The 23,254-nt window shown below is 39.9% G+C and overlaps 2 protein-coding genes across 2 annotated transcripts; both read left to right on the top strand.

Annotated features, from left to right (window-relative positions):
• The first annotated feature begins 2,116 nt into the window (after positions 1 to 2,116).
• LOC114719327 (phosphatidylinositol 4-phosphate 5-kinase 1-like) lies at positions 2,117 to 6,663 on the top strand. The gene is made up of 8 exons (XM_028904812.1): positions 2,117 to 3,658; positions 3,767 to 3,931; positions 4,114 to 4,279; positions 4,596 to 4,706; positions 4,796 to 4,989; positions 5,085 to 5,215; positions 5,304 to 5,397; positions 5,812 to 6,663. Exons 1-8 carry the CDS (start codon positions 2,523 to 2,525, stop codon positions 6,119 to 6,121), a joined length of 2,307 nt encoding a protein of 768 aa, XP_028760645.1. The 5' UTR covers positions 2,117 to 2,522; the 3' UTR covers positions 6,122 to 6,663.
• Positions 6,664 to 15,807: 9,144 nt separating this feature from the next.
• On the top strand, positions 15,808 to 16,442 carry LOC114719329 (protein terminal ear1-like). Its single transcript, XM_028904813.1, has 3 exons — positions 15,808 to 15,935; positions 16,024 to 16,183; positions 16,284 to 16,442. The coding sequence occupies exons 1-3, from the start codon at positions 15,808 to 15,810 to the stop codon at positions 16,440 to 16,442; spliced, it is 447 nt and encodes a 148-aa protein (XP_028760646.1).
• Positions 16,443 to 23,254: the final 6,812 nt, after the last annotated feature.

Genomic DNA, 23,254 nt, shown 5'->3' with positions numbered 1-23,254 from the left:
TTTTTAATGAAATATTTGTTTTTTGAATATTCAAATGCACACATATCTTTTAAATGACCAGATTTGGATAGGTGATCAGTATTGGGCGCGGGGGGTTTATATATGCTGATCGATGATATCAAGCGATTTGGATTGGATAAGTAAATCAATAAACAAAAACAAGTAGCAACAGAATTAATAAGGATAAAGAGGCCAGCTGTGAACGAATACATACAAGAACAATAATAGCAAGAGAGAAGAGGATAGGGATGAGAGAGTCAATGGGGCTGGGACGGAGTAGTAGCAGACAGAACTACATGGGAACGATGTGAGGGAGTAATATGGTATTGTGTGTAAGAAAGCGAGCTTCTCACAAGAACTCATGCCCATGTTGGCTGGGCCACCCTCCCCTCCTCAACCCATCCCACTACACAAGCCGCCATCATCATGCACACTTACCTCTGTTTCATGCATCTCAACTCAAAATTTCATTATTCATAAAGGCCCTGCAATTAATTCATCCTATCAATCATGCTTATCTAAGTCTATCCCCACTGCAATTCTATACATAATCTAGTTCTTTTTAAATTATTATTCTTCCTTATTGTTTTCTAATGAGTCAAATCATATCCTAAATGTGCAAGTTGGATTATATTATCTTTTTACAGTCACTGTCACGTATATTCAATGTCTTGAAATGACCTTTTTCCCTTATTTTGAGTACTGTCGCTGGTCATGATCCTTGATACGTAATAGAATCATCGTAACTCAGCTGGTTGACAACACGACTAATAAACCCAAAAAATATAAACTCAAATAGTTCTTGGGAATACACAGAAAAACAGGAAAAGAGCAGGGGAGAATTTTGATCGTGTTGAAGAAGAAGGAAGGAAAAGGTGGCACGTGAGGGTAATAAGTAATATGAAAACGATGGAATAGGGGAGATGCGTGCATAGGAGTCAACACGTGGAATTGCAAGGGAAGGAAGGGCAGGGCAGGGCTGGGCTGGGCAATTAATGCGTAATTGACGAGGGTTAGTTACGTGAATAATTCAATTAGAAGCGAGCGTGTGGCTTGCTTCTGTGCTACGCGTTTACTCTCGTCACAGTTCACAGAGAAGAGAACCAGTCCCACCGATGGATAAACCGCACCCCCAACACTGCCACGTCAGACTCTTGTTACTGACTCCCCATTGTATTCTCAAACATGATCCATATCCCATTTATTATAAGTCACACCCTTTCAAACTAAAATCCCACAGGCTTAACTTGTCACCGTGCTTATTTTTAATTATTCACCTCTCGTGATGTTCGATGCATGCGTTGCACACAGCATTGGCCTCCTAAACAAGCAATGCTGCGCAGCGCCATTATACCGTGTGTGGGTGTGTGTGTTTATAAAACCATTATATACTATATTTATATCCACTTATAACATGCTTTATTGTCAGGCCAAAAAAAAAAAAACATGTTTTAATGGATCATCGTTGGCGACTCTCACACCGTGGTAAGCCACGACATTTTGTCTTATGTCCGGGCATACTTGAAGGTGCATTGAATTTTGGTCACAGGATAAAAGGAGAAAAAGTTTAAGGAACATGGGTCGTGTGAGCGATTTCATGTTCACCCGCGTGCCTATTATCCACAGGGCATGCAGCGCCAAAATTGGGCCATCAAAGCCCAGAGAGGTCCAAACACAGCCCCATCCTGATCTCCCCGACGAACGCCCTTTCCTTTGAATTCACTGCCACTCCATTTCTCATTTCCCTCAACAATCCGCCCACATCACCATTAAAAGTTCAAAACTTGCGTAGACTAGAATGGTGAATAAAGTGTAGACTGAGGGGCGTTTAAGTCATCCGGAACTAGACCGCCTCCCCAGCCTGGGCTGTGACTTGTGACATCATTTACGATTCCATTGCGTCAGGATCAAACCCCAGAGGAAAGAGAGAAACGGATACGGCCTTACCTACTCGTAACAAGGCAGGGAAGGGAAGTCCAACGGAAAGGGGGCGAGGGTATATTCGTAATATAATTAATGCCGGTGCTCTGCGATGCTGATCGCATATGTATAAATATAGACGTATTTATGAGGCAATTGAGTGGAGTGGGATCTAGTAAGCAAGAAACACGATCCCAAAGGCAAAAGCGGCTTCTCTGAGTAAATTTCGACTCATCTGACTCTCTCCTTCCCCTGGTTACGTTACGCTACTATAGGAATACCCCTCCCTATACAATACAGTCACTGTTTGCACAACATATTACCAAGTACGAAGCCCTCCTCCCTCTCTCCCTCTCTCTCTCTCTCTCTCTCTCTCTCTCGCTGTCATTCGGCCTGGGAGGATTCCCACCTATTTTTCCCACTCGCAAAAGCACCATTCCAAATAAAGGGAAAGCCAGAAGACATAACGACGCCACTCGCCCTTCTCTACTTCTCCGGCGTCGCTAGTGCAGGGCTCTTGGGATACTCGCCAGCGACGTACGTACCATACCCTCATTGCTTCCATATGCGTCAATTGTTGGCTGTTTATACATGACCAGAAAATGCGCCAGCCGCTACTGCCTCATGATTCAACCGACCTCCCTTACCCCCTTACCATCAAGAAATCTGACGCCGACAAGGTAGACAAAGAGGCACGCACGCCCTCTCCGCCTCTTCTTCTCGTTGGCCGGAATCGCTCCCAGGCCGGCAACCGGAGGGTCACGCCCACCTTAATGCCCGTCGGGGCTGGTAGTGCGGACTCCATTGTTGAGAACCTTCTGCCTAACGGTGATTTTTTTGTGGGTACCTTCTCTGGGAGCGTTCCGCACGGATCCGGGAAATACCTGTGGACAGACGGGTGCATGTACGAGGGGGAGTGGAAGAGAGGAAAGGCAGCTGGGAGAGGCAAATTCTCTTGGCCTTCCGGGGCTACCTATGAAGGCGAATTCAAATCGGGTCGGATGGAGGGATTCGGGACTTTTGTTGGATCTGACGGTGACACCTACCGTGGCTCCTGGATCGGCGATCGGAAACACGGATGCGGCCAGAAACGCTATGCCAACGGCGATTTCTATGAAGGGTCATGGAAACGGAACCTGCAGGATGGGCAGGGAAGGTATGTGTGGAAGAATGGGAACGAGTATGTGGGCGAGTGGAAGAACGGTGTGATGTCTGGGAGGGGCGAGTTGCTCTGGACGAATGGGAATCGCTACGAAGGACAATGGGAGAATGGGGTTCCGAAAGGGCGGGGGATTTTCACATGGCCTGATGGGAGTTGCTATGTAGGCATCTGGAACAAGGATTTGAAGATACAGCAACTGAATGGAACTTTTTACCCTGGCAATGGGAAAGAGCACTATTTCAAGGGTAACGGGCCGTTAAAGACTGATAATTTTACTATAACAATGAGCAAGGCGTCGGCCATGGATGATGCCAGGGGAAGCGTGAGTGAGAAGAATTTTCCTAGGATATGCATATGGGAATCCGATGGAGAAGCTGGTGATATAACTTGTGATATCGTCGATAATGTGGAAGCATCCATGTTCTATCAGCGTGCAACGGTATTTGATCGACATGAGATAAAGCAGTTTCGGCGCAATTCTATCCGCTTCACCAACGAGGTGAAACGACCAGGACAAACAATATGCAAAGGGCATAAGAACTATGACTTAATGATTAATCTACAATTGGGTATAAGGTAAAGCTTTGGAAATGCGTCGGAAAGGCTTTTCCGGTCTACTGTTTTCCGATTAAGGGGTTTTTCTTTAGCTTGGTGCTGTGTTGATTCTGTCTCTGCTCTGTGTAGGTACTCCATTGGGAAGGAAGCTTCAATATTGCGTGAACTTAAACTTCGTGATTTTGATCCAAAGGAGAAGTTTTGGACAAGGTTTCCACCTGAAGGATCCAAGATAACTCCACCACATCAGTCAGCGGAGTTCCGCTGGAAAGATTACTGCCCCATGGTCTTCAGGTATAGCTCCTTGGTTTTTGTAACCACAACAATTTAACTGTTAATTGCATATTTACATGTTTATGTCGGGCATGATGCCCAACCAGAGGTGGGTTACGTGTGGGTCACTGCATTTCGTGCGGTCTAACGTGATATTTACTGCCTTCTGCTCGTTGTTGACCGAATCCTTCTTTGAATAACAGACAATTGAGGAAGTTATTCCAGGTGGATCCTGTTGATTACATGTTTGCCATTTGTGGGAATGATGCTCTCCGTGAGCTTTCTTCTCCGGGGAAGAGTGGAAGCCTCTTCTATTTGACCCAAGACGACAGATTCATGATAAAAACAGTGAAGAAATCCGAAGTCAAGGTTTGAAATCCATGTCCTGAACTTGTAAATTTGTCTTTTTTATATTTAAATCTTTCATATGCAATCGGTAACATGGTGCTGAGGATAAGTTGTATAGTTTGCTTCTTTAGACCGCATGCCATGGCCGAATAAATATGCTTCCCCATTTGGTATGATAGTAGGCAGTTAAACTTTTTTCAGTAGAACCTAGTTTGACTATTGCTCATCATTTTCTTGCATTTGACACCTAGCTCTATCCTTGGATGGTGCTGTAATAAAATCTTTGGTGTGTTTGGAAAGCTCAACTAACTCTAGATTTTTTATGATTAATTTCCAGGTGCTCCTTCGAATGCTTCGAAGTTATTACCAACATGTTTCTCAGCATGAAAACTCACTCTTGACAAAATTTTATGGATTGCATTGCGTCAAACCAATAGGAGGCCAGAAGGTTTGTCTTTGCTTGGTGGGCTTATTTTAGTTTTGGCTAGAGTTGATTTTTGCATCACAGTACCTGACCTTCTTGTTATTTGAAACCAGACCCGGTTTATTGTAATGGGGAATCTTTTCTGCTCGGAATATCCAATCCATAGGCGGTTTGACTTGAAGGGATCGTCTCATGGCCGTACAATAGATAAGCGGGAAGAGGAGATTGATGAAACTACAACCCTCAAAGACCTTGATCTCAATTTTGTATTTCGTCTACAGCAATGTTGGTTTCAGAAGCTAATCAAGTGAGTTCTGCCTTGTCTGTGGTAGAGCACTATGCCAATGAGCTATCTGAAGTTTAAGGATAAAATTGTGCTAATGTGAATTTCATGGCTGCCAGACAAATTGAGCAGGACTGCAAGTTCTTAGAAGCAGAGGGGATCATGGATTACAGTCTGTTGGTAGGCCTCCACTTCCGTGAAGATAACAAATATGACAAAATAGGGTTGTCTCCATTTGTTTTGCGCACTGGTATTGATTTTCCCTGCATCCTGATTCCTTGGTAAATAAGGGTTAAGTTGCAATAGAATTTTAGTTGCAAATGTTGTTTCCCTTGCAGGCAAGCGAGATTCTTATCAGAGTGAGAAGTTCATGCGTGGTTGTCGCTTCCTTGAAGCAGAGCTTCAAGATCGGGATCGAGTTAAATCTGGCCGGTATGACTTATTTCAATCTTGATTGAATTGTTATGGTATTTCCTATGCCCATCTTGAAAAATATTCTGGTTGAACTTTAATTTATAATATATAATGGCGTGTAAGACGTGTGATATTATTAGCGGGGGGGTAATTGGAAGGGGTTTCAATTAATTATCGGGTGACTATGCTCAGATTTTTGTATCGGCATCTCAATTACTCTGTGGAGTCATTTCCACTACATGCGAACTATTGCAGTACAATGACCACCCAGTGATGGGCAACAGTGAAAGGAATGAATGCTGAAGATGTTTTCGCTTTTAAATACGAAATTCCAAAATTACAACTTGTAGAAATTGTTTGGTTGGTTAGTATTTGAGAATTTCGTTCTGATGTTGAAATAAATAAGAAATGGGTTTTTAATTTTGTGTTCAGGAAATCACTGATTAGATTGGGGGCCAATATGCCGGCAAGGGCAGAGCCGATGGCAAGGAGGAGTGATTTTGATCAATACTTGGTGGACGGGATCAGCCATTTGATCCCAAGTCGGTGTGGGGAGACATGCGATGTGGTCTTATATTTTGGGATTATAGATATCTTGCAAGGTTATGATATCAGCAAGAAGTTAGAGCACGCCTACAAATCGTTGCAAGCCAGACCTTCATCAATCTCGGCCGTGGATCCAAAGCTTTACTCCAAGAGATTCCGTGATTTCGTGGGGAGAATATTCAGCGAAGACAGGTAGGACTGTAGGAGCGCCATTCAAAGAAAAATCTGTCTTCAGGGGAACAAGTGCCTAGCTGATTTGACGCGAACCACATGGAGGAAATTAGCCTCCCCCATGATACCGTGGACCGAAGTTGACCGTTTTGGGTTCAAAACGGAGGCAGGGTAAGGGGACTGGGGGAGCTTGCCAGCGCCAGTGCCAGATCTCGGGGGTCGAACTGGATTACGCTGCATGTCTAATTTTAAAGTTAAATATACATCTCTATGATCACTCCGGGGTGTTGGCGAGATCTTGTACAGTGAGAGGGGGGGATATGATGTCTGATTTTTTTATTTATTTGTTGTGCTCACAAAGAGAGAGAGAGGAGTGGGAATCATTTAGCGGTTGAAAAGGTAGGTTGTAGTGGAGGTGGAAACAGAAAGAGGGCGTTTGCCAGAGATAGGTAGTCAAGGTAGTTTTTTTTTTTGGTTTTTTGGGTGGATAATAAAGAAATTGTACAGTTTGGCAATAGCGAGCAAGGAATTGAATTTATATCCAAATGAAATTTAAATTCTCATCAATTGGGCAAATTTCTGGGGTGTTTGGTAAAGATGATTTTGGAGGGCAAAGATGTGAGCTTGTGGGTTCAATCCCATCCATGCGCGTTGGAAGAGAGAGGCAGCTTCAAAAGAAATGGATCCCCCGAGAAAGATGAGTGTGAAGGAGGGCTATTCATGTATTTCAATTCATTTTTCATCAAAAGCAGAGAAAGCCAAGACAAGAAAGATGCGATGCGCTTCTTTCCCTCTTCCTCTCTCTTCTTTTTACTGTTTCTACTCTGCACCCTCTCCATTCTCGAATTTTGACTTGCTTTTCCTTTTCTTTATTTGCTTTTATAATTCCTAGGAAAAGAGAGCTCAAAAATTAAAAGTGCGAGTCAAGTCGGGAATCAGCCCGATTGGGCGATGCAACAGACGTCTGCCGCCCTCCACGTGGCCTAAACTAGGAATTGTACAGTTTGGGAGGCCACTCCTGGCGTTTCCCTGAGGAAAGGAGCCTCCGTTTCTGACCTTGCTGCCCAACTAACAACTAATCCGACCATCGCCAATCAATGTTCACTCCTGCCCAGACCCAAAGTCACAACGTCAAACTTAAAAAAAAAAAAAAAGAAGAACAAATTAGAGAACGGGGGAACCCCTCGTAGCGTCTTAAATTAATACTCCTACCTAGATTGGATATTGAGAGAACAGGAACACTTGACAAAGGCAAAATGAATGGAAATCTAATGTTATCTCTCATGCTGAAATAGGACCCGAGACACACTCCCCCTCCAGTCATCGTGCCTAACTGACTTCGTGAATGGATCGTTGATAGCTGAGCTACGTATATAATGCCGCATTTATGGTACGGGAACAACTTGCCCCTTAGTGAACTTCCCAGCTCATTCCCGCGTTTGAATGAATACCACTAGTACATAAAAATGCTAATTAATTTCTGTTTATTAGAGTATCTGTAAATGGATCCCCGCCTAATTCCGTACCATGAAGCTTTGAGTAGGGTCAAACACGAGAGGGTAGCTGAGCTAGGCTTACCTCGTAAGGCTTGAGGCAACCAACAAATGAAATTAAATAAACGGGGCAGAGGGCAGAGGGCAGAGGGCAGATGCCAGCAGATCTCGGTTTCATGATGCGGTCTGCTCGGGACTCTCTCGTCTGCAAACACCAACTCCACAAATCCAAACAAGAGAAAAAGAAAAAGGACAAGAGAATGGACCTGCACGGGTTCCGAAGCCCTCCCAAATAAACAAACAAAGAATTAATTAATAAAGAGGAAGACGAAGGTGTACGTAAATGACCAGAGGGTGCCCTGCTAGTCTGCTACAACTATAGGTGGGGCGATCCCCTGCCAGCAACCCTACCCGTAACTAGACGCAAACCCCCTCCCCCCCCGCCCTCCCCATGCCTCAAAAGTTGTATTCTTTTCCGCCTAAACTACAGATCTGACACAAAACGAGCGCCTCCTATTTCCCTACTCTGCTATTCGCCAGCCTTGCTCCCGCGCAGCATGTTCATACACAGCATTCCGTATCATATATAATGCATGCCTCTTGTCCACAAAATTATCCGCCCCATAATAACATTATTTCATGCATTCATCTTAACATGGATATGTGTTTTGCCTGGTTATCTAGCCAAACAGTTGCCCTTTCACAAGCCTGTTCTTTTCTATGTATACGGCTCGCTCTTGCTTCCTCATTCCTATTTCGTGATTTTTCTTTGGCTTCTTCCATCATCACTTTTCTGACTGTCTCGACTTCTCTCTCGAATACAGTAAGATTTGAATACCGACAATTAATTTCTCCATCGCTCACATGAAAAAAGACTGGGTAGTACGTAAATTTCAATTGGTCACCCACACTACTATTCTACTGCTTTGGAACTTGGACACCCCTCTCTTCATTGTTATTATGAATGCTACCAGCTATTTTGTTCATCATCAACCCAGAACATTTACTTTGCACTCCAACATAATCATCTTTCTTGTTGTTTTCTACTATCATTACTGCATTTAGCCAGGCTTGGAGTCCCTGCATCATTATTGTGGTCTGAAAAGAGGAAAGCATTGTGGCATATCTGCAGAGCACGGACACCGTTTAGAGAAGAAGTTGTCGAAGGCGAAAATCATTGAACTTTCTTCACCTTGTACTATCTGTGTTCAAAATTATCCACTCTTCTGCTCATTTTTACAATCCTGAATCATTTCCTGTCCTTTTCGGTTTACGCAATGGAGATCTAGCAACACATGCTCCCAACAAGATGCACTGTAGATCATTATTTGGGTTCATCTCCTATGCCATGGCTTTGCCCTCTAGATGATACTCAAAGCTAGTTTGATTGGTGCATGCAATGCTAGGCACAGATCACACGTATTGGACCATCAGACGCAATTTGACAGTGGGAGAATCTTTGGATCTTCATTACAAAATCTTGCACGTGACCACATTATACACTAAGTGTGCCGCGATGGCTATATGAAAGGAATGCTGATCATGAGAGAGAGAGAATCATTTTCCATGCTCCTAAAGCACAGGCTTGTGGATTTACCTGTCATTAACAAAAACCACACAACTGGTATGTACCCTGACAAGCACAGTCCAGTTTGGTCCCATAAACACATTGTCATCCCCACTATCTCCATGGACTTGTCGTTGCTTAATTGATTCGTGTACCCATCCATATATGATTGAGAAACAACGCCCTACCTTTTCATTTTTGTATATAGATAGGAGTTGTCCCGTGTTATTTTTGGATCATATAAACCCATAGCAACTTCCTGAGATCACAAGAGCATCATCACGCGTATTTTCTTGTATGTGTTCGTGTTATGAGGGAGCACGGCGCGTTGAACTTTCACATTTATTGTGTTCTCTCTGATTCTTATCCCCTTGTGCCAGATGAATTTTTCCATTGTTATTTTCACTAATATAAGAAAAACATCCAGCTAAACTAATGGATCAATCCAATATAATAATATTGCTATTTACGAGAGTGTTTTACAGAGGAGGAACACAAGGATCAGCTAGTACGATACCACATCAGGAAAAATAAAAGGAATCGGTTGAGCGTAAGGATCAAATAATGACAATTAAGATCGTGGGGTGCTTTAACCCAACAAATAAATGCAATCACAGTCGGCACGGCGAAATCATAAGCGACACTTCGCAACTGAGACAGCGCACACAAGGCAGAAAATACATGTAAAGTATTAGGTCCAACCACACCAACTAATAATGCTAGAAAGCAACCCCTCTTAATCGATGGGGTACGTTCCTGCTGATACAATCTCCTGGTCAGTAAGATACGTCCATATTATAAATTTCTTTTCTTTAAGATTCAGAGATTTGACATTAGTAAGTGTTAATCAGTGGGTAATACGGAGAAAGAGTTGATAAACTGCGATATTGCAGATAGCTAGAAAGCGATTTGAGTGTGAAAGGACAAAGAAGGTGGTGTGCGTAGAGAAGAGGGTCGACGTCATGGTGAGGTTAGGGAGGGAGGCAATGTGTTGGAGGCGAAAGAGAAGGGTGGAGGGGTTGATTAAATGAATGGCCGCCACATGTCGGGAAAAAGAGAGAACCATGGCCAGCATCGCGCTTGTTTGGAGGGAGACATGCTTCATCATTTATGACTTTTCTATCCTCATTATTCTCCCCACTCCTAACAATCTTTCACATCTGAAAAAGTCACTTCATTTACCTCCTACTATTTTATGTCTCCACTTATTTCCCATGCATCCTGTTCTTTGTTTGAGTTGCCCCTACGTATTTGCTTCGTATATATTAAATCCGTCCCTGGTGAATGTCAGGACTCAGTAGTAATCAGTAGTAATGATATGTCTTTGCTTAAATTTCATTCAAAATACTGGTTAATTTCTTGCTAGCTAAAACATCATGAGGATATCCATACTCAAGTTTTGCTTCATTTCTTCCTTTTCCATTTGGGATTTGGCCAATTTACCACTGCGTCTCTGTAACTATGAAAATTGCCATTGCTAGCCGAGCATAGAGGGATTCACCCGCGTGTCATCGAAATAGTGTACAAGAAAGTTAGTTGCGATATATTTCTTCGGCGCATATGTTTTTTAGGGGACAAAAAAAAGAGATATGCAAGTCATCGTCATTCCATGAAGTTGTCTCTATGATAAATCTAACCCCTCCCCCCTCCTAATTATTTCTTCATCTTCGATCAATTCTTGTCATTCAGTGATCTGGTCCTATATGGATTGTTCTGCTCTTTCTCATTCGTGAGCCTCGTGTTCACGTTGAGTTCAAGATAATAATATCCAATCAGAAATTGCAAACAGTGGTTTGAAGAAAATTAAACTTGCGTTCCATCGCAGGTTCAGACTAATTGGTCAAAAATTTGTGACGTGATTAGGAGACATTTAACGCGTTACGTTGAAAGATGCCCCATTAGGTTCCTCATTCCATTGTTAGCAGAGAGATAAATCAGCAACAAAAAAAACAGCACGAGGTTTCTGCTGGGGGGACACTCTCCCCCAACTAAATGGTCCATTCTGATAATTAATTAATAACACTGTTGAATGAACCCTGAACAAATAATTGAAAACTGAAAAGACTTAATCATATTGCCTGGGCTTTTGAAAAGGTTATTATCTAGAACACTAGGCCCTATAATCATAGTATAATACTAGTGTTTACTCCATATGTATATATAATGCCAATAATCATGCTACTTCATCAGTGACTTTTAAGCAGCAAAACTTGACAAATATGGATGCCCAACTCGATCGGGCTTATATCTCATATATAATACTTGTGCTTATTCCTACGCATTAAAATTTCAACCGGCAAAAATATACATTTCATCTTTTAATTTTATAAAAGAATCTTTTCAAGCATCTAGTCATAATACTATCAATTTCAAATAAAGATTTTTAGCACCATTTATTGTTATTTTTAAAAATTAAATATACTATGTTAAGATTTGATCATGTTTTAACAGCATTTAAAATTTAATTGTGACATTTTTTTGTTAATGAAACAAATTATATTAATATTAGATGACTGAAGAAAAATTATATAATTAAGAGACTGAAATGAAACCTTGTATATAAATAGAGAACCAAGGACATATTTTTGTCAAATTTAATCAATTAGTGGTAAGGGTATTCTTTAAAGAAAGTAGCAAGTTTTTTTACACATCGCTACAATTTGCAAATAATGATCCCAGCTTCTTTTTCCATCGCTCATGCCACGATACCAACAGATAGGGTGTTGAGAATGAAAGAATGGCTTTGCCATGAGATGATGTTACTAAACTTGTTTAAAATGGTTTATAAATAACTTTTCAATGATAATTTATAAAATATAAAGTAAGTATGTGAGAAAAGTTTTGTTTTGGTTTGCGTTAAAGTGTTTATAAACACTTTTGCAACGTTAATCCAAACAAACCTATTGTAAATTATATCACTAAAAAAAAGGGTCCTTAATCTCTACGTGTGTTGTTTTGGGTCTCTCAGTTTCCAACAAGAAGAAGGGGAAGACCATCGCCATATCAACATCATCATGCAGCTGTATGTTCAGCTCCCAGCTAACTATGGGACCACCTTCTCATGATTTTCCTCATTTACTCTCTGATGATGCCGCTTAATATCTCCCCCTCCCCCCGGGGGGCCACCCCAAAAAAAAACCCACCTTAAAAAATCCGTCCTTCTCTCTTTTTTTGGCCAACAAGAAGCAACGTCTCTACGTTTTACAAGGAGTTCATAGATGAGAAGGTTCATGTGAATAAGGCCACATAAGAACCCCACTTCAAGGCAAGCGGGCAGCCTGGGGACACGGAAGTGTCAATTTCCCTCACCGGGCTACATGAAATGGAACCAAAGCCCTTAATTTCAATTAATGTTGAGATGTGAGGCCATTTTGAAGTAACGATGATATACACCTACTAGTACTCTTATTTATTCCCAGTTTAGTCGGCGTTGGGGATTGGACGGAGAAAAAGCAGTGCGAGGGCGAGAGAGATTAACAAATGGACTGGAAGTGAAAAGAATGTAGCAATTTATCGTGCGTCTATAGGGCCTCTCTATTATCCAATGGGTCATAAGCCCAACCCTCCCTTGGGCTCGTAGTTTTCGAGTCCTTATTGGTTATTTTGGACTGTAAAGGCCTTTGCGGGTAAACTAGCCGAAAACAAGCCTCTTTCAAATGTTCGAAAGCACTTGTTATTGGGCCACCAGCGATATGGGAACAGCGGGCGTGATAATCACACTGACCATCTGTAAGAAAACGATACAACGGGGCTAAATAGAGAAGCACATTGAGAGAATAATTATTATTAATCTGCTGCTTTGTTTTATAATTTCCCTTTAATAAATAATTTTCCAAAACAATTCTAAACTTTCCGGGAAAAAACAAGGAGAAGAAGAAGAAGGAAAGGAAGAAAGATGCATTGCCTGATAGTCTATCGCTGAGATTCCCAAAAAGCAGTGACACGGAACAAGTCATGAAACAAGGAAAGTGGGGCAGCAGGAAGAGAAAAGACGGGCGCAGGTGGGGAAGATGAAAGAACAGACAAAAAGGACGGGAGGCGGAAGTTTTCAGCTTTCGACAAGCAAGGATGAAAGAAAGCTTAAACAAGAAGGTGAAAGGGTCAACGCGCCATAGAAAGATCAGTGGTCAACGGATTCAAAAATTGAAGAGCAGGGCGCAGAGACAGAGCGTGAAGCTTGAAGCCTGGCAGTGGCACCATTGTTGGTTGTTTGTTGCATGAGAATGGACAAAGAGACAAAATGGAGTTACTGAGACATGAGACCATAAAAAAGGACTAAGCATTCTAAATACCTGCATCCTTAGGAAGCATGCAAGGGTCATATGCATTTGTTTGGTTTCTCTCTCATGAGAGAAGTCTCCGCAATCTTCTGACCTCCCCTCGTACGTTTGAAAAAGTTGCTTCGTGGGACTCCAATGGGATATGGATGAGACTCAAATTCGTCGGGCTCTGGTAATTTTTAAAGAAAACGAAACATCATATTACTATCGTGACCTTTTCCTCTCAAAACCCATATGAAAGCAAGTCAATATTCCATTTACTGTATTGCAAGCACTGGTACATGCCTCCATCACTTCTTCAAAACACTAAAATTGTAAGTCTCTTCCACCTTATCCGCTCTCTTCAGCATTTTGACGCTCATATTTGTATTCCACAGAATCTCTTGCGTACTTGTTCTGTATGTTTTCCTTATAATTTTATATTTTAAATAAAGACCCTTTTTTCCACGGGCCTGGAGTCCTGCAGATCCACAGCAATTATTTATAATTTTTAAATAAACAGATAGGACAACTCCCTTTAAATTCTGTTCAATCGTCCAAAAAACATATCTAATATTGCAAGTCATATTCCAAGTCTAACGCACTCCATTCCATTATCGATGCAAAGGAGCTCATCATATTTTGCCATACAATGAAATAAAATAAAAGGAAGGAAGAACACGCAAATAAAGAGAATTCTGTTTAACCCACGCGCGCACACCCATATAAATATTCCAAACCAATCCCTGTATATAAGGTGTTTTCAACTAAATTATATTACCTCCCGTTCTAAATATAAGAGCTAGTTGATTAATTTGAATAGATTAAAAAAATTAAATTAATTATTTGTAATAAATATGTATTATTTTTTCTAAAATATCCTTACTAATCAAATTTACTGTTTAGAATTATAAGGACTATAATAGAAAAAAGTGAATAAATATGAGAAATAAAATAGATTGGGATCTTATATTTAAAATTAAAATAAAAATCAAATAAAATCTTATATTAAGGACCAGAAAAAATATAAAATAATAAACATTTATTAAATAATTAAAACGAGATTAAAATAATCACTCGTTTTACAATCTGCAAGGGTTTTGGGGCCAAAAGCCAAACTATTTTAGATAGAAAAAAAAGAAAAAAGAAAATCACAACAAGTTTTAAAAAAAATTAATTATTAAAAATTTCAGTAACAACCTAAACAATTAATAATGATAAGTTCTAAAATAAAAAATAATAACTTTTAAAATTTGTTTTATAATTTTTTTTTAAAAGAACCTCGAGTCTCTTCAAAATTAATTGAAAGAAAAAAAGCGAAACTCGGTTTAATAGTTGCGTTGGAGAAATTAGAAGTATGACGCCGCCAGAGCAAGCGTTGGTTCCAAATCTCCAAAGTTGTAAGGGGTTCCAAGCATTTAATGCGAGCTATGATGACTGATCAGTACCACTCTCTCTCCAATCCATTTTCATCCTTAGGATATCATAAAATGGGATGGACAGATGACTTTCCATGCTCCTATCACAGTCAGATTGGCAAAAGGAATTAAACGGATCTTCTCTTGTCTCTGCCTTTTTGGTTCAGCCCCTTCCTCTTTCTCTCTCTTTGCTCTTTAAAACGTCGAATCCCCAACCCCGTAAAGTTTTATGTTCTCCGATTTTTCTGTTATACATATATATATATATATATCCCCTTTCTCTGTGTCCCAGAAAAACCTCGCAGTTCAGCTTGCAGCGAAGCATCTAACCTCAAACGCACTTTCACCCATGGCTTCTCAGTTACCCGAGCAAAGCATGCGACCTTCCGCTTCGAAACCGTTAAACCCTAAGGCGCCGTGCTTTCGCCCAATTCGTAAGACATGGCGTCCACAACCGGAGCATCAATGGAATCATGGTCTTTTACAAATGCCGCCGTTGATGCCTCTTCGTCCTATTTACACCTATCATCCTCATTGTTTTGGATGCTTCAGTCTAACTGCATGCTATCGTGGGGTTGCCACTCGCCTTCCTGAGCATAAGGCAGAAAAACATATGGGTGGGAGAATGATAGCTAAAACTCAGAAACCCCCCAGATCAAGATGCATGTCTCAGAAGGGAAGCCGACCTGCTATAAGTGCGAGGAGAGACCATGGAAACAGGTGGAAGGTAGGGAACAAGGTGCTTAGGGCAGACAAGACTTCCGATGGTCACCCTATCATTCCATTCCCCGCAACTATGGAGGAATGCGACCACGCTAGAGCCACTACTGTCATGATCAAGAACGTGCCGTATCACTTTCAGTAACTGCTCTCTTCCTCTTCGCCTTTTGTTTTTCTCCCAGGCCAATCCTCCATCTTCTAGTTGCGTGTTGTATTATAACTGTTCATCCTCTGACTAATTCATTCTCTATACCATGGGGATTGTTAGGTTTAAAGACCTGATTTCGATATTGGACGAGCACTGCTTCCAGCAGAATCAAAGTTCTCAGCGGGCATCTTCTCTTTCCATGTATGATTTCGTCTATCTGCCAATGGATTACAAGTAAGTGAAGCACAATACCTTCTATCTGAGTTTAGTCTTGTATATCTTGCACATGTTAATGGCTCTTGACTGCATGCGGAGTCCCCAGGAAATTTGCATATGAGAATAAGCAATCGAATCTGGGCTACGCCTTTGTGAATTTCACCACAGCAAGAGCTGCGTTTCTTTTTTTCAAACGATTCAATGAACGTAAATGGCCTGGTCACGAGAACTGGAAGTTCTGTGAGGTTGCGAAAGCCCAGATTCAGGTGGGTTATTTCATGAATTGGAATATTTTTTAAGGCATTTTATCTGTTGTGTTAACAAATGATTTGAGGGGGTTATTGCTCTTGGCCATCCGCTGCTCAGGGAAAAGAGGCATTGATGATGAAATTTAAGGAGAAAGTGTTCAGATGTGTGCACCCAAGTTTCCGGCCCGTAGAATACAGACCTGCCCGTGATGGTGCAAATCATGAAGGAATCAAGGGAATCAGCGTGGGCAAGTTCGAAAGAGGGGGAGATGCCTGATACAAGAAAAGCCCAGGACGCTCCTAAATCAATGAAGCCCCATCAAGTTGCCTTCCGTACGTAGTGAAATGTGCAAGGAGCTTGCTTGATCACTCCCTACTAGTTTAGCGTAGTGTATGTAGGTCTGGCTGATAGGCCCGTAGCTGGTTTTCGGAACGTGTGTTTAGTAGACTAGAAGATGTGACGATGACCTTTGAAGTCTCTCGTACAGTGCAGCCCCTTTGATCATATTTTGCTTTTGTTTAGGATGCAGTGGCTGTTGTCCAGAGCCTCTCCGATGTTTCCACTGTCTCCCTGGCATTGAAACAGGTGAAAATGACAAAATCCGGGGCGAATTGGAAACATAGGTTTCGGATTTTCTCCTGGGCAAACATGCCCAAGTGTTTGTAACTTTGTACTAACTAGTTGGTTTGTGGAAATAAACTCAATGAATGTACGTCCCTCTACCTGTTTGAAGTTGTGTTTCTTTCTAGTGAAGGAATTCCCTGCAACCAAGTTCCACAGCAATGTTTTAATTTCTATCTAATTGAACAGGCTTTCATGGAATCAGGATTGAGTGAAGTAATAAGCGGAATGAATGATACGGGCACAAGGTTGAGGGGCTGAGGTTAGCAGATTGAGGTATGGGGAGTGATCCTTCGAAATCGGTAGCAGCGACCTTTGATGGATGGAACAATGATCTGACAGTGCCCATTATGAGCAGTTTACTTGCTCCGCCATGAGGTGTTAGGCGGCAGCCCCCTTTCACTGCTCACGTCACGTCAATTGCAGCGCAAAGGATCCCGCAATCGCTCCGCCGCCCCCCTTTCCTTTTGGGCCTAATGTTTCTGTTATTTTTAATTAAATATATTATGCAGAAAATAATAATAATAATAATCTTTCAATCATCAAATCAAATTGCATGTTAGTCGCAGCTCGTGTATTGAACCATATATAGAAAAAATTGAGGTTAAAAATGATGGCGACTTTGAATTGAATCACTCTTCCAAAAGAGAGCCATACAGATTTCTCAGGAAATGCAATTTCTCGTATGAGTTGGTTCGGGATTAATTGACAATGGCAGACTGAGCGACAGATTTTCGAATTTTCCAATCACCACAGATAAGGGTGGCAGGTAATGAGATCATGAACAAAAACCCAAGTAGATGCGTTTGTACTCAATGAAAAGAAACCATCACGACCACATAGTAGGCAAATTAATAATTTCCTCAGATTCTACAATATAAAATAAAAATAGTTGAATTACATAAATTTAGAATAATAATAGGTAAATATATATTTTATTTTCCAAAATGTAACATTATTTACAGTGAGTGGGGGAGAGAAAATCAACAACAACCAGGAAAAAAAAACCTCCTATGACATTATCTATAAATAACGTTCAATACGTTTTTATTATAATCAAGAATTTAATAATTTTTTTTAATTTCATTCATATTTAATATACACACTTACCAGAAAAATTATAGTGACAAGTGATGAGTAAAATAATACATTTAATTTATGTTAAAATTTTGCTTTTATAAATATGATCCGACAATTATAAGTAAATAATGCATGTAGTATGTAATCAGTCCGGACAATATTTGGGAGTCTGATTTTAAATTCCTCTAATAAGGCTCTGTTTGGATAGCACCCCAAATCATGGTTTGGGGACCCAAACCATGGTTTGGGGAAAATGCTACCCAAACAGCCTCTCCAAAAACCAAAACCATGGTTTTGGGTCAAAACCATGGTTTTGGAAAAAGCAAAATTTTTTGCTTTTGGAGAAAAAAGAGAGAGTGTGAGGGCCTATATGATATGTATCTTGTTATTTTTTTATAAACATATTTTTTTATAAATATATTTAATCTTATATTTTATAAATATATATAGACATTAATTATTTATTAATTATATTATCTTATGTATTATTAATTATGTTGGTAAAAAACATATTATTAACAATTTTATTTCTTCAAATTAAAATATATCATAAAATCTATTTTTTTTGTAATTATCATATTAACTTATGTCTTTTTTTTAGTAATTTGTATATATAAAAAGTGCTTCTGATAACAACTATCCAAACACTCTCACTTCTCAGAATCACTTTTTTACAAAATCTATTCTTCACAGAATCTATTTTTTCCAGAATCTATTCTCCAGAATCACTTTTCCAAACAACGGTTTGGTTTCATCCAAACACACCCTAAATCATGGGAAGTGGGGAGCGGTGAGGTTAAGCCGTACAATTTTCAACAAACTTCTTGCATTTGACTTTAATCTGGGGACATGCCTTTTCCGGACCGCATAATTTTTTTACCGCCTCCGTTGGTTTAAAAAAGTTTGTTACCCGAGAGCGCTTACCTTTAATTTTATTTATATTTGCTCCCCTGATATGAGGACATTTTGACACGTGTTATTGTATTGTAAGAGTTAAATTAATTAAAGATTTCCTTGTATGTGTGTTAATCCTTAACAGTGATAAATATATGGGTTAAAGTACAATTTTGACCCCAATCTTATTTTTTATATACAATTTTGATCAGGTTTAAAATTGCACCTAACAAAATAGATCAGAGCAAAATTTATCACTAAGAGATTAAGAGTAAAATTACGCCCAAAAATAAAGTCGGGATCAAAATTACACTTCAACCATATATATAATCGGGTTCGGGGCCTGCATTTCTTGGGAGTGCACTAATTTTTGTGAACTGTCCATGCCTTCCCTGATACGCGTTTGTGAAATCATGAGAAAGGCCCACAAGTCACCCTTCTCCCGTACAAGGTAACGTGTTTTGAGAATTCGGCTTCTGTTGTATGACTGCGCCCACTGTTTGTTAAATGGGCTTAGAACTCGACCATGTGTTTTAGTGGGCTCATGGATCCTAAGCCCAACAGAAACCCAGGGACGCGATACCTTAACCAATCATATCACACGCACCGCACGGCACACCTATTTGAACCAATTTGTTTTGCATTTGTGGGATATAGTAATTGTTGTCTTGTTACCAGACAGCGGAAGGCTACGGTCAACAACTAAATGATTTATACGTTTTTACAAAAAATTTTATATAAAATTTGGTGAATTTGGGTGGTGCTCTTGTCGTTAAGCGGCTGATTATTGCTTCCACAACAATTTTGTTCAGCAAACATTTTCAAAAATGGTAAATTATAAAGTCACGATTCACCCGACTATGTAATTCAGTATGCTTGCGAACCCTTCTGTAATTATACTACCTTCCAAATATTTTGATTTATTTCCTCACCTGAAAACAAGGTTGTCGGCTCATTCCAAAGATTCCTGCATTTCTCTTTTCAGGGAACAATCCTATGAATGGTTGGGAGCACCTAACAACCATGTGAACTGAAAAACATATACATATTTATATATATATATATATATATATATACTACTCTAGTCCTATTTATAAGTCACTTTCAATATGTTTCACACAGACAGAAAAAAAATTTAAATTTCATTAATTCTCATTTAAAATTCAACAACTTTTAACTTTATCTCTATTTAATATATATTATACCTTATATAGACAAAGCCAATACAATAATAAATAAAAAGTAAAATTATACATTCATACAAAAAATTTCTCTCAATGCCCTAGAAATAGGATCAAAAAATGTATTTTCTCTTTTCCCTATAAATAGCACTAGAGGAGTTATAACAAATTAAAATAATTACTATAAAGTCTTCAAAATTTCTTTGATGGCGACAGCGTTTTAAAATTAACGTGATTTGTGCTTTACAGCTAAAAAATAAACAAATATCCACTTGCCTTCTGTATTCTATTCTTTTTTCTTCTTTTTTTTGTACACGCCGTCTATATTCTATTCGCTTGACTGTTTCTTCCCAACATCCTGGGAGTTCATCTCCAATCGGCGTGGAATCCATTATTACACGCCTATTTATGTTAAGACGGCCAGCCGGAGCAGAATTTTTAATGGAAGCATTCCAGGGCAGCTCGTAAATATAGCCCTTATTAAGGGACCACCGAAAAGGATGGAGTGAGTTCAACGGGTTAAATTATTTAACTTGTCTTAATTTGATCGATGGGTTGAAAATTTAAACCCGACTCACAATGCAAGTTAAAAAACTAACTCGTTTAATCTAAAAGAAAATTAAAAATAATAATACCCACATAGTTCAACGTTTAATTTTTTTATTGGGTCAGCTCATCTCGACAGCTGCTTATTATTAATAAATATATATATATGGGTGAGAAAATAAAGGCTTGTTTGTCCTTTTGAGGGTATTTAGATGTCCATTTCCATGGAGAATTATTTAATTAGAATTGTTGCTAGTTTTGGTGAAGTAGGCGCTAATTAAACAAAGGGTCAATAACTGGATGATCTAAAAAAGAAAGGGAAAAACGGCTCGAAACAAGCCCATATTACGTGTGGCATATCATGTGTTGACGTATGAAGGTAGGCGCTGGCATGAATATCACGGAACACGACAAAAATAGAAGAATAGCACTCCACATTATTATTTTTGTGGTTTCTTAGTATGCGAATGAAGAATATGGTGAGTTATTGCGGGGGACTGAATTGTCATTTAAAAATCAAGTTTGTGGGTAATGAAGGTTTGGAGCTGGGGAAGAAAGTGATGGAGTAGTGGATTAATGTCAGGATTTGAAAGGCCACCACTTGCTGAATTCAGGCAGAAGAAGAGGACGTGAGTGGTGATAGTTTAATGGAGTAAATAGGCTGGCTTGGTGAGAGAGCAGGAAGATTCATTGTGGAGAAAGCAGAAGGAAGCAATATATATATATTTATATATATATATATATAATATGCATGGTGGGGAAGCAGTGCTTGGACAGTGAAGACAAATAAGGAAGGAAGGTGAGTGACCTTTCCGAGCATGAATAACAGGCAGCCTTGACCCGCTGTGATTGCTAAGGTCAAGGTTATCTCTACATCGTACCATCCACACCAAGCTGCCCACAAACCCCCCCCCCCCCCACTTATACCTTTCAATATTTTATGAACTGGACCACTTTGCCACTCCATCCAAGTGCAAATCACCCGTTTTACACTTTATTAGTTAGACTTTGTAGTAAAAAGTTGCCGTAAAATTAATTACCTACCAGTACAATACAAATCTGTATTACTAAGGGAACACATTACGTACAGGCACGTATACCCCATGACTCCACTGCTTCCTTCATATATATATAATATTTTATTGTTAAATCATTTACTTACTTTGGCATGGCAGTACATATATACAGGAGGCGTACGCATGCGTCCAATAACCCCCCCTGCTTCCTTGCATGCCTGCCCCCTCCTTCATTATTGCTTCGCCCCCACACCAGAACCATGTTATCTAAAATTCGAACATTTTTAATACTGCTTCGTGTTTCCCGTCTACACACATGTACATACCCACATATGCACGCGGAGCTTTCTCCAATCTCCACCCACGTGATCGCCTGGCATTATCATATGTGCATCCGTACGTCCTCAATTATTCTCATATATATACCACCGCCTTCTTTTTCTTTGTTTTTTCTTTGGTAGCTGCCTATACAATATACGCGCGCACACTATAGTTACCGCAGTACGCATATGGTTCCATGGTACGGATCCAAGACATATTGATAAATGCCGAAACAAATACATACATGAATAAAATGTCTATGCACAACAACTTACCATTAAAACGCCTCTTTATTCTTCAAAGAAGAAGCATCACTAATTAATTAGTCTGAAAAAAAAGGCATCACATTATTGAGAATCGTATATATCAAAACATGAAACAGTACATGTAGAATGTATATTTACGGGTATGGGATGCCTGTCTCATTAGGTGACATGTATCAATATGAGTGCGAGTACGTGCATTTTACACAAATTGGTGTATGTCATCAACACCCTCACACACAGACACATTTAACAAGTCAAGATTCTTTACTCCAAAGGAAAAGAAACCATTCAAAAATGATGATGGCGTGGTTGGTTTCATTACTCTCAATTCAATTTCACTCACACAAACTCTTTCACTTTTTCAACACATCATGACTGTACTCATCATGAACTAATTATCTTGGGATAGGTGGAAGACTTTAAACCCAATACATACATTATTGACTGACTTAACGGTTAAATGAAACTTCCAAACTAATTACTTTCCGCATTGCATAAGAAAAAACGGGGAGAGGAACGTAATTTAGTGAGAAATTCATTAGAAGAGACTCCAATGCTCATGCTTGTGAGGTATAGAAGATTAATGCTATTTTGGAAAACATGCTGCTGGCACATCGATTTTAGAAGTGATCTTTTCTAATTACGATACTGCCCTTCTTGGTCAGAAGTTCTTGCAACTATTTTCCTTCATTTTGCTGACATCTCCGAACTGGAATTCTAAAATCCCCCACCTACGCAATGTCCATCTCTAAGTGCATGCAAAATTCTTTACTTTCATCCTACCGATCTACTGCATTCTGTTTAATTGCACTTCCGCAGCAGTTATGAACTGTTGAGATGATATGTTAATGGTATAGAGCATTAACTTATGTACTTTCACAATAGAACATCAAATCTAAATCATTTAGATTCATCTGATCATCAACCACTGCAGCGAAACGTATACGCTTAGCAACAGCTCGTTAAAATAAGAGAAAGGCATGGACGACGATGGAGGATGGGGAATCTCCAGCCCCGGCCTTGTATTCATGCCACGTGTCCAGGCGATATTTGTAAGCCTCCATTAATGACCATGTCACGCTCGCGCCGTTAAAATAATGCGAGCTTGACTTTTCATGCATGCCAGATTTTAGATCGTAGGTATGGACTTATTGCTCAACAAA

This window comes from Neltuma alba, unplaced genomic scaffold, assembly GCF_004799145.2.
Source record: "Neltuma alba isolate B1F8T4 unplaced genomic scaffold, ASM479914v2 tig00011908_pilon, whole genome shotgun sequence".
Taxonomy (NCBI): domain Eukaryota; kingdom Viridiplantae; phylum Streptophyta; class Magnoliopsida; order Fabales; family Fabaceae; genus Neltuma; species Neltuma alba.
The sequence above is the reverse complement of the archived record's forward strand: the minus strand, read 5'-3'. Positions and strand labels throughout refer to the sequence as shown.

Coding starts and splice junctions, on each gene's coding strand:
- LOC114719329 (XM_028904813.1), top strand. CDS start 15,808: ATGGGGATTGTTAGGTTTAAAGACCTGATTTCGATATTGGACGAGCAC. Junction 15,936..16,023: donor TATCTGCCAATGGATTACAA/GTAAGTGAAGCA, acceptor CGGAGTCCCCAG/GAAATTTGCATATGAGAATA. Junction 16,184..16,283: donor TTGCGAAAGCCCAGATTCAG/GTGGGTTATTTC, acceptor TCCGCTGCTCAG/GGAAAAGAGGCATTGATGAT.
- LOC114719327 (XM_028904812.1), top strand. CDS start 2,523: ATGCGCCAGCCGCTACTGCCTCATGATTCAACCGACCTCCCTTACCCC. Junction 4,707..4,795: donor AACCAATAGGAGGCCAGAAG/GTTTGTCTTTGC, acceptor ATTTGAAACCAG/ACCCGGTTTATTGTAATGGG. Junction 4,990..5,084: donor TGGTTTCAGAAGCTAATCAA/GTGAGTTCTGCC, acceptor CATGGCTGCCAG/ACAAATTGAGCAGGACTGCA.